The sequence below is a fragment of the Nicotiana tomentosiformis genome, chromosome 12 (assembly GCF_000390325.3).
Source record: "Nicotiana tomentosiformis chromosome 12, ASM39032v3, whole genome shotgun sequence".
In the NCBI taxonomy this organism is placed as follows: Eukaryota; Viridiplantae; Streptophyta; class Magnoliopsida; order Solanales; family Solanaceae; genus Nicotiana; species Nicotiana tomentosiformis.
The window spans coordinates 2,974,517-2,984,815 of record NC_090823.1 but is presented as its reverse complement, the minus strand read 5'-3'; the positions used below and the strand labels follow the sequence as shown (position 1 = coordinate 2,984,815).

Genomic DNA, 10,299 nt, shown 5'->3' with positions numbered 1-10,299 from the left:
TATTTTATTTATTTATTTTTTATTTTTTTTATTTTTTTTTTTTTAAAAAAGAAGAAAGAATAGGATAGCTATGCAATCATTATCTGATAACTACTTAATTTCAAATATATTTGCTTAGCTGCCCACATTCTCAGAATTATTTGAAGATTAGGTGAATAATTTGGGCTAGACCAGCTAATGAAATTGATATATCTTTAATTAAATAAATAATGAGATACTTTTTAAAAGATAAGAAAAAGAAATAAAACCAGACAAGAATATATCTGCCAACTCCTTCCCCTCTGGTGTCCTTTAATTTCCAGAACAGTCTTTTTAATTACTTTATCTACTAAAGAATGTTGATAATAATATCATTAACTAAATAATTTGTTTCAGAAATTACACTAATGAAGTAGTAATTTTTTTTTTTTTTTGACTCATTTTATATGACAAAATTCTCATTTCAAGAATCAGATAGTTTGTAGTATTTGATAATTATTTCTGTAGAAATTAGTAAATTTTTTAACAATCAGTCAATTACACTTCATTTCAAATTAAGTGAAACTTACTATATAAATCCATGATATAAAAGTTTGAAACAAAAATTATAATTTGTGTTCTCTCTTTCCCACAATGATTGATAGTATTTTTATTTTGCGACTTCTTTTACTGCTAAAATTTCAAAATAAATAAATAAATTATATTTTAAAAAGTTGGTTTAAAGTATGGTGTATATAAATTTTTAAATATACACATTTTATTTCCAAAAGCTTAAGAAATTATTATCCAAAATCAAATGAAAAATTAGATGTGATGACCATCATATGTTGTAAATTGTAATCCGTTATTCTGTTTTAGACAAATAAAACTAATATTTTTACGTCATTTCTAACACATTTATCTCGCATTTCAGAAATATAAAGAAATGGATGCTCAATTCATGTCAAATAATGTCATTCTTTTGTTCATCTGGTCTACGGTCTTTGCATAAAGTTTCGGCTAATCCAAATTCGCACTCATAAAGTCCATTAAAGGGAAAGGGCCTGCCATAATTTTTTTTTTATCTAAGCTTCAAACTCGAGATTTCATTAAATACGAAAAGGATCCATCTATCATGGCACAACCATTGATGATTATTAAATTATGTCATTACTTTGTCGAATATTTTAACTTATATAGCCGCTCGCCAAATCACTTATACTAAAAATAATCAGTAAATATATAATGTAAGTATAACTTACGTATAAAATATATATATATATATATCCGTAAATAATCAGTGTATACTTTATATATACCGACTAAAAAACAATAAATTTCGCCGGTTATTTGTTACTTATTAAATTATGTCATTTTGTTTTCACAAGGAGATGGAGTAAAAAAGAAAAAAGAAACTTTTGGCACATTTTTCATTTATCAAATAATGACTTCTCCACTATAAAAACACACAAACACTTGCCTTTCTCAGTATCTAACTTGCTTTTCTTGGCAACCCTCAAAGAGAGAAAAAAGAGAAAAGAACCCTTAGTGTGTGATTGAGTGATTAAAAATGGCAGAAAACAAAGAAGAAGATGTGAATCTTGGAGCAAACAAATACAGAGAAACACAACCCTTAGGAACAGCAGCACAAACAGAAAATAAGGATTATATTGAACCACCACCAGCACCATTATTTGAACCTGGTGAATTATCATCTTGGTCATTTTACAGAGCTGGGATTGCAGAATTTATGGCCACTTTCTTGTTCTTGTACATTACAATCTTGACTGTAATGGGACTTAAAAGGTCAGATAGTTTGTGTTCTTCTGTTGGTATTCAAGGTGTTGCTTGGGCTTTTGGTGGTATGATCTTTGCTCTTGTTTACTGCACTGCTGGTATCTCAGGTCAGTTACATTACTCTAAAATTTTTTTATAATTTTTTTTGTGTATCATGTACTAAAGATGTAAACTTGTGACTTTTTCTTTAATTGTTGTTCCCTTCTTTATCTTAGTTCGCTGGTTAAATGCTTATGCTTCATCCTAATTTTGGCAATTTATGAATTCTTGAATACAATAAGTATTCAGTCTTTGTTTTTGTGGAAGGGGAGCCTTGGCGTAAAGTTGTTTCCGATCTATAAGTCACGGTTTCGAGCCGTGGAATCAATCATTGACAGGGCATGCTACTTACGTCACACCCACTTGGGTGCGGCTCTTCCCTGGAACTTGCGTAAATCCGGGATGCTTTGTGCACTGAGCCGCCCTCTATCAGTCTTTGTTTTTGTGTATCGTGTACTAAAAATGTGAACTTTTTTGTGTATCATGGGTAATTCTCTATGTAATTTATTGACTGATTTTCATTGTTCTTCTTTAGCTTAGTTTATTTTGGTTATTTATGCTTCATCCTATTTTTGGCAACTAGTTTAATGGAGTGTTTTCAATATATACCCAAAAAAAAAAAAATCAGTTTTCATAGTTTTTGTATATCATGTAGTAAAAATGTGATTTGTGTGTATCATGGGTTATTCTCTATGTAATTTTGTGACTGATTTTCATTGTTTTCCCTTCTTTAGCTTAGTGCAATTTAGCTTGTTGGTTACTTCTTATGTTTCATCCTATTTTTGGCAACTAGTTTTATGAATTCTTGAATACATACCCACACAAAAATTTCAGCTTTCTTTGTTTTTGGAGCCAAAAGTTGTTCTTGAGTCTGTTATTTTCCTACTTCTCACCCAAACTATGGACTATTTACCTTCTTTGATTTATATATTGCTTCAAGATCCAGCCTTTCTTCAGAAGTGATTCAAGATTTAGAGTAGGTGGGGTTGCGAAGGGGTAGTCTATTATATATGGAATTGAACTTCTATAGACCAACGATCCTAAATAATTACATTTGACCGTCCGTAATAAATGGAATTAAAAACCTGAAATATAAGGTAAACAACCTGCTATGATATGTTAAATTATATTGATAGTGTAAAAATTCTTTACACTGTAATTATTAGTTTGAATATTTAGACATGATTATAGTAGAAAGCTATGTGAAGGGGAGCCTTGAGTTGCCCCATGTGACCTATAAGTCACGGGTTTGAGCGCGGAAGCAGCCACTAATGCTTGCATCAGGGTAGGCTGTCTACTACACACCCCCTTGGGATGCGACCCTTCCCCGACCCTGCGTGAAATACGGGATGCTTTGTATACCTGGCTGCCCCTTTTTTGCCGTCTTTTTTCACTTATCTTTTTAGTTTCAAGAACTGACTCTCTATTTTTGTACTAAAACAGGAGGCCACATTAATCCAGCTGTGACTTTTGGTCTGTTCTTAGCAAGGAAACTTTCTTTAACAAGGGCAGTATTCTACATGGTAATGCAATGCCTTGGTGCTATTTGTGGTGCTGGTGTTGTTAAAGGTTTTATGAAAGGACCATACCAAAGACTAGGTGGTGGTGCCAATGTGGTTAACCCTGGCTATACTAAAGGTGATGGACTTGGTGCTGAAATTATTGGTACCTTTGTTCTTGTTTACACTGTTTTCTCTGCTACTGATGCCAAGAGAAATGCCAGAGATTCACATGTCCCTGTAAGTGCCCTCTTGTCTTACCAATAACTTTACTTTTGTTTTTTTAATTCAGTTTTTTTTTTTTACTGATAATATGTTGGATCATCAGTAGCCATGGAGCCTTGGTGTAACTGGTAAAGTTGTTGTCATATGACCAGGAGGTCACAGGTTCGAGCCGTAGAAACAATCTCTTACAGAAATGTAGGGTAAGACTGTGTACAATAGACCCTTGTGATCCGGCTTTTTCCCGGACCCCGCGCATAGTGGGAGTTAGTGCACCGGGCTGCCCTTTAATATGTTGGATCATCATACTATCTGTAGTAAGTTGTAACTAGTAAGAGGAGACAATTTGGATGCAAATTCTGCAATGATTTCTCTTTTGTTTTCCTCTTTTTGAGATTTTGGTTGAGTAAAATGAGTGAACATCTTTGGTCTAAAGGGCAGTTAGGTGCACAAGGCATTCTGCCTTCATGCAGGATCCGGGGAAGAGCCGCATCTCAAGGGAGGTTATGTCGACAGCCTACCCTAATGCAAGCATTAGTGGTTGCTTCCATGGCTCGAACTTGTGACCTATAGGTCACACGGAGACAACTTTTACCGTTGTTCCAAGGCTCCCCTTCATGCTTTTGGTCTAGAAAAAGAATGCTCATACTAGCATGTGCTATTGAGGTTTGCTGAGAGCTCTAAAATAAGATAACAAATGCATAAAATTCCAACTTGTTTCGGATTGAGGCATAGTTACTATTGTTTGAAGAGTAAAGAACTGCATTCCTAACTTTCATACTTTCTTACAGATTTTGGCACCTCTTCCTATTGGATTTGCTGTGTTCTTGGTTCATTTGGCCACCATCCCAATTACTGGAACTGGCATCAACCCTGCTAGGAGTCTTGGAGCTGCTATTATCTTCAACAAAAAACAGGCATGGGATGACCATGTAAGTCCTTCAAACTTACACATGCATGTGATGATCATGTTTCATTTTTTTTATTAACCTAGAAATTCCCGAGTGCCAGCTGGCGCAAGGTTTGAAATTTAGTCGATAATGGGTCTGCTCCTTTACCCTTCTTCACTTGAACACCAAGCTTTTGTTTGCGACCAGATTCATTCTCGTGACATGTGCCTAAAACATGCATCATGTGTTATGCTCTTACCACTGAACCAAAGCCCCACTGAATTTCATGTTTTTTATTGATAATCGAGAAATTTTTGAGGGCTAGCTGGCACACAGGTTGGAACTCGGTGGATTAATGGATCCTCCCTTTTACCCTTCTCCACTTAAATATCAGGTTTTTGTTCAAAACCTGGTTCGAATCCTGACATGCGCCAAAGTCATATGTCATGTGTTGTGCTCGTACCACTGAACCAAACCCCGAAGGGTTTGACTTCTTTCTTTTCATAGCTAACAATGTGTCCTTTTTCCTGATATTTTCAGTGGATCTTCTGGGTTGGACCATTCATTGGAGCTGCTCTTGCTGCAGTTTACCACCAGATTATTATCAGAGCCATTCCATTCAAGAGCAAGGCTTAAGATTCTCCTGCCATTTGCCTTTTCAAGATTCTGTATCCCATTTTCTTATCTTTCTGGTGTCTGCTAATGTGTATTTTCTTCTATTCAGATGTCAATTTATGTGAATAAATTATCAAGTTGTATCTAAAAGCTTTCTATTTTATTCTTTTCCTTCCCCTCCCTCTAGAAATATTAATTATATTCTATTGAGTAATATTATGTGTCGCGAATAGGTTCTACTTTATATTCAAAAAGTGAGATATCGACCTTCATAAAAGGAACAAATATATTATTCCGATATTGCATCGTACAACAGTGTTCATCTAACTAGGAGTAAATCGTAATGTTCGGTTGACATAAACACTTTTTTGGTTAGAAGGGTCTAATAGAAAATCAATTTTAAAGAACTTAGTGTTTACCCGAAAAATCGGATAATCATTGAATTTGTGTATGGTTCTAAGGATAGGTATATTCCTTTGACCTGAAGGTAACAATACACGTATTTGTTATGTGAAATAGAAATGATGAACGAAGATATACTTAGTGAGATTAGAAAGATAAACATAATGAATTCTTGATATCCTAGAGAAGATGCCTTCTATTACAATCTATCTTGCTTTTTATAGTCAAGGATCACTACTTTATCTATAACAATATAATAGAATAATATTACTAGTGGAGGACCCATGATGGTGTGTCTCCTCCTTAATTCCCGCCAAGATTCTCTCCTTTGGTGCGGTTGTAACAGCTTTTTGTCTGTGAGCTCGATACTGACTCGAGCTCGGTGTCGGATCGGAACCTCGGCCTTGGTTTCGAGCTTGGTGATCACTTTCGGGCATCGATGTTCGGGACCTGTGTCGGTCGATGTTGCCTCGGTCGATTCGGACGCCCCGACGCTCGACGCCCCCATCTCGGAATTCGTTTGAGCTCTCCATGTAGATACCCCTTGACTGAGATGCCATCGTTGATCGATCTTCATGATCGAGGACCGGTTTTAACCGTATACAGATAGCCCCCTCGTTTCTTGGAAATGAGATGACGAGAAACGATATGATTTCCCTAAGGCTCGACCGAATCAATGCTGACGTTTCTATCGGCTTTGACTATGACGTATGTGATAGCTGTCCCATCGGTTTGGTTTTATCGAGGCATTTAATGTGTGTCAGTCGGTGGTCGGCTACCGCTAAAAACGAATCGCCATGCCTTATAAATAGTTTTCCCATATAATGTTTTCCACTTTTGCGCTTCCTCTTTTCCCAAATTCTCTTTGATTATCTTCTCTATTTCGTTGCTTTAATGCCGCTTATACCAGAGTTTTGGTGCTGTCCCCTCTTTCACCTTCCATTGCGACTTTTTCTTCTCATATCGATGGCGAAAACTTCAAAAATCGTACCTCAAAAGGAGAAAGCTTCCTCCTCACGGCCGTTTGACGATAAGGCACCGATGGAGCCGTCCGTTCATGATTATGTTCCCGGCCCGTGTATTTTAAAAACTGATATTAGGGTGGAGAACCCTTCGTCCGTTCCGAGTCGGTGTGAGCACGTATCGATGTATACGTGCTCTATAACGGAGGGTGACCTCGAGGCCGTCAGAAAAGACTGCAGCTGGGGTTCTGAGGTTGTGTTACAAATCCCATCCTCCGATGAGAGCGTCACTACCTACGTGGAGGGATTTTTAAGTGTTTACACCTATCCCTTCACATTGGGAGCTGTCAATCCCGTGATTTTTGATTTCTGCAAAAGATATCAGGTCACCCTCGGCCAAATTCATCCTTCCTTATGGCGTATAGTCATCTTATTGCGCTTCTTCTCTATCAAAGCCGGATGATTGGATTTTTCTCTGAACCACCTTATACGACTGTATCGGCCTCAGATTTTTCATGGACTAATTAGACTACATCGTCGAGCATCGAAGGCTTTGATGTCGAGCATCGATGAAGATAAGGATCGAGGTTGGATGAGTCGATATATTCGAGTGAGGACTCGTGATCTTATCCCGGAGGAGAAGATGCCGTTCCCTCATTCATGTTTGCTTTTCGTGTCCTTTTCCGCTTTTCGTGTCCTTTTCCGTCTTTTTCTGATATTATTTTCTGATGTCCAGCTGCCCCTTGGATGCCACAAGCGGTGCCTGACCTCGAGGATTGGGTTCGAAAGTTAGCCTCGACTTCATCCTATGCCGAGCGCGCTTGGCGTGATTTGGCAAAAGGTAGATGGGAGGCCAAGAATCATGGTGAGGTTTGGTTCCTGTTTCCCTCGAGGTATATTCTGCGTTCTTTTAGTTATCAATTTTTTCTTTGTATATAGGTGTAACTAGGGATGCTATTTTGAGGCCTTCGAGCGGTGATGAAGGAAACAAGTCCCTGGTCCTAGAACAGGGAAAAGAAAAGAAGCGAAGGGCTTCCTCTCGGCCGGAGGACCCCAAGCCTAAAACTCGAAAGGTGAGGAGAAAAATCATTGCCCTTTCGATCGACTCGGTCCAACGACTGAGGGAGGAAGAAGAAGAAGATAGCTCCTCGGCTTTGGTAGTCCGACCTATGAAAGCAGTCGAGGTTGCTAGAGCTGCTGAGCCGATGGCGGCCGTGCCCGTTGGGGTTGGTTCTGAAGACCTAAGTCTCGATCGGAGTACTCTGAGTGATTTGCTCGGGGCAATGGAAATGAGTCATTCGCCTTCTCTTCCGTCTTTTTCTGAGGAGGCGTTGAAGGAAGCTCGAGAGCTGAAGACTCCCGATATTGGTGCTGGCTCAAGTGCAGCGGATCCTTTTAAGGATTGTTTTACTGGTGTTGATGACAGTTCCGATATCGGTGATGCTTCTCTTTTGTTAGAGGAGGCTCAACGTTTTATTACTCGGGTAATGATTCTTCCATACTTGGTTTCTTTGTTCTTTTCCATACTTGACTCATGTTTCTAATTGTGCAGACCATCGGTAGGTTTCGAGTTGATCTTAGCCAGTGTGAGGCCGAACTCTGGAAGGTCCTAGGTGAAAGAGATGCCCTTCGGCTTCTTTGCAGCAAAAAGGACGAGGCTATAAAGGATCTTCAAGCGGATTTGGCTAAGGTCCGTGAAGAAGGGGTCGAGCTCGATAAGCAGGTGAGCCTCGTTCTGTTAAAGTATGGATTCGACTTGACTGTGGAAGTTAACCCTTCGTTGTCTCAGCTGCAGCAAAAAATCGAGAAGATGGGGTTACTTCGAGAGGAGGTCGATCAAATCCGAGCCGAATGCAACCAGTGGAAGGAGACCATTGACCACCTGGCAGCAGAGAAAGAAACCATCTTAACAAAGTTATTATCAGCCGACGTTCAACTTCGAAACATCAAGCAAAAGGTGTCGGTTCAGGCTAAGAAAATCAATGAGCTTGAGACACGACTTGTTGAGGCTAAGGCGGAGGTTGAGTCGTCGAAAGTTTTGGCGGATAAGTCTATTGCTGTATATCGAGCTGATGCTGAGGCCGCTCAGGTGGAGGCCCGGGAAGCGGCGAAGACTACCGATGCTTGAGCTCATTGGGTTGCCGAACTTGCTAAGTGTAGATCTCGGAGGGAGACCCTCGAGGAGATACACGCTCGAGGTTTCGACCTTACCGAAGAGGTAAGAAAGGCAAAAGAGCTTGAAGCGGAAGCTGAAGCCTTGGCTTCTGATGATGATGACGATGATAACGATGATGGTAGCAAAAGCGGGTCCGAGGATGGGGAAGACCCCGACCCTGAAGCTTAGAATCTAATTCTCCATATCTGTAAATTAATTACGTAGGCAATTTTGTATATATATAACAAGGTCGATTTTGATCGATCAGATTTGGAGTGACGTTTTGCTTGTTGAGTTGATGATAATGTGATGGTTAACGTAAACTCTGAGTAAACGTAGCTTTTTCAACGTTTCAAACTCGATTGGGTCCTTGTTCGAACTCGGCAGCCCGTAGGCTTAATATTCGAGTGTTTATTTCGAACTCGAGATAATGTGGCCCGTAGGCTCAATGGTCGAGTGAATGTTTCGAACTCGATATAGAGGTAGACCGTAGGCTTAATATTTGAGTGATTATTTCGAACTCGAGATAATGTGGCCCGTAGGCTCAATGGTCGAGTGAGTCTTTCGAACTCGAGATAATGTGGCCCGTAGGTTCACTGGCCGAGTGAGTGTTTCGAACTCGAGATTGTGGTAGCCCGTAGGCTTAATATTCGAGTGATTATTTTGAACTCGAGATAATGTGGCCCGTAGGCTCAATGGTCGAGTGAATGTTAATTCTGGTTGCATAATAAATCTCAAGTCATTGTACATATGTTTTGGGCCAATCTATATGAGCGTGGTTCGTTTTGACCATTTTGGCTCTTATAATATTTCCTCTATTGTTGTGAGAAGACTTTCTTGCATCTGAACCCGATGTATTTGAGGGCCTGGTGCCCCCCGGTATTCGAGGCCGATTGGGCTAAGGGTCGAAAGCTTCGGATACTGTTTAAAAGCGCAGCACGATCGATGGTTGCCTCATTAAAAACCTTGCCGCAAAAACCCATTTGGGAAAAAACCGGTCTAAGAAAAAAAGAGTGCAACACGTGCTTTTGAGTAAAAGATCTACTTTTGCTCTTTGTTCGAACTTCTGTACGGGACAGTTGAATAAATATGGGAAGGTCGGACCTTAGCAGTAGTACCGTTTTAGATGTGATACATTCCAACTGCTTGATAGCTGTTTGCCGTTTATGATGCCGAGCCTGTACGATCCTTTCCCAAAGTTCTCGAGCACCTGGTACGGTCCTTCCCAATTTGGTCCTAGTTTTCCTTCGTTTAGATTCCGAGTATTGATGGTGACTTTTCTTAACACCAAGTCCCCTGGCTTGAAGTGGCGAAGTTTAGTTCTTCGATTATAATACCTTTCAATTCGTTGCTTTTGTGCGGCCAACCGGATGAGGGCAGCTTCTCGTCCTTCGTCCGATAATTCAAGGCTGGTGTTCATAGCGTCGTTATTTGATTATTCCGTCATGAATCGAAATCTGGGACTAGGCTCTCCGACTTCGACTGGTATCAATGCCTCGGAGCCATATACTAAGGAGAATGGGGTCGCCCCTGTACTGGATTTTGATGTTGTTCGGTATGCCCAAAGGACTTCGGGCAGGATTTCTCTCCATTTTCCCTTAGCGTCGTCCAATCTCTTCTTCAGGTTTTGAAGAATAGTTTTGTTTGTTGATTCGGCTTGTCCGTTTCCGCTGGGGTGGTACGGAGTTGATAGTATCCTTCTTATTTTGTGGTCTTCGAAGAATTTTGTAATTTTGTTGCCAATGAATTGCTTCCCATTA

The 10,299-nt window shown here is 39.7% G+C and overlaps 2 protein-coding genes across 2 annotated transcripts; both read left to right on the top strand.

The window, feature by feature from the left end:
* Positions 1–1,441: 1,441 nt before the first annotated feature.
* LOC104103377 (probable aquaporin PIP-type pTOM75) lies at positions 1,442–5,183 on the top strand. The gene is made up of 4 exons (XM_009611273.4): positions 1,442–1,862; positions 3,238–3,533; positions 4,307–4,447; positions 4,946–5,183. The coding sequence occupies exons 1-4, from the start codon at positions 1,529–1,531 to the stop codon at positions 5,039–5,041; spliced, it is 867 nt and encodes a 288-aa protein (XP_009609568.1). The 5' UTR covers positions 1,442–1,528; the 3' UTR covers positions 5,042–5,183.
* A 1,205-nt stretch (positions 5,184–6,388) lies between these two features.
* LOC138903670 (protein WEAK CHLOROPLAST MOVEMENT UNDER BLUE LIGHT-like 3) lies at positions 6,389–8,512 on the top strand. Its single transcript, XM_070192109.1, has 5 exons — positions 6,389–6,500; positions 7,121–7,225; positions 7,324–7,868; positions 7,937–8,074; positions 8,174–8,512. Exons 1-5 carry the CDS (start codon positions 6,389–6,391, stop codon positions 8,510–8,512), a joined length of 1,239 nt encoding a protein of 412 aa, XP_070048210.1.
* Positions 8,513–10,299: the final 1,787 nt, after the last annotated feature.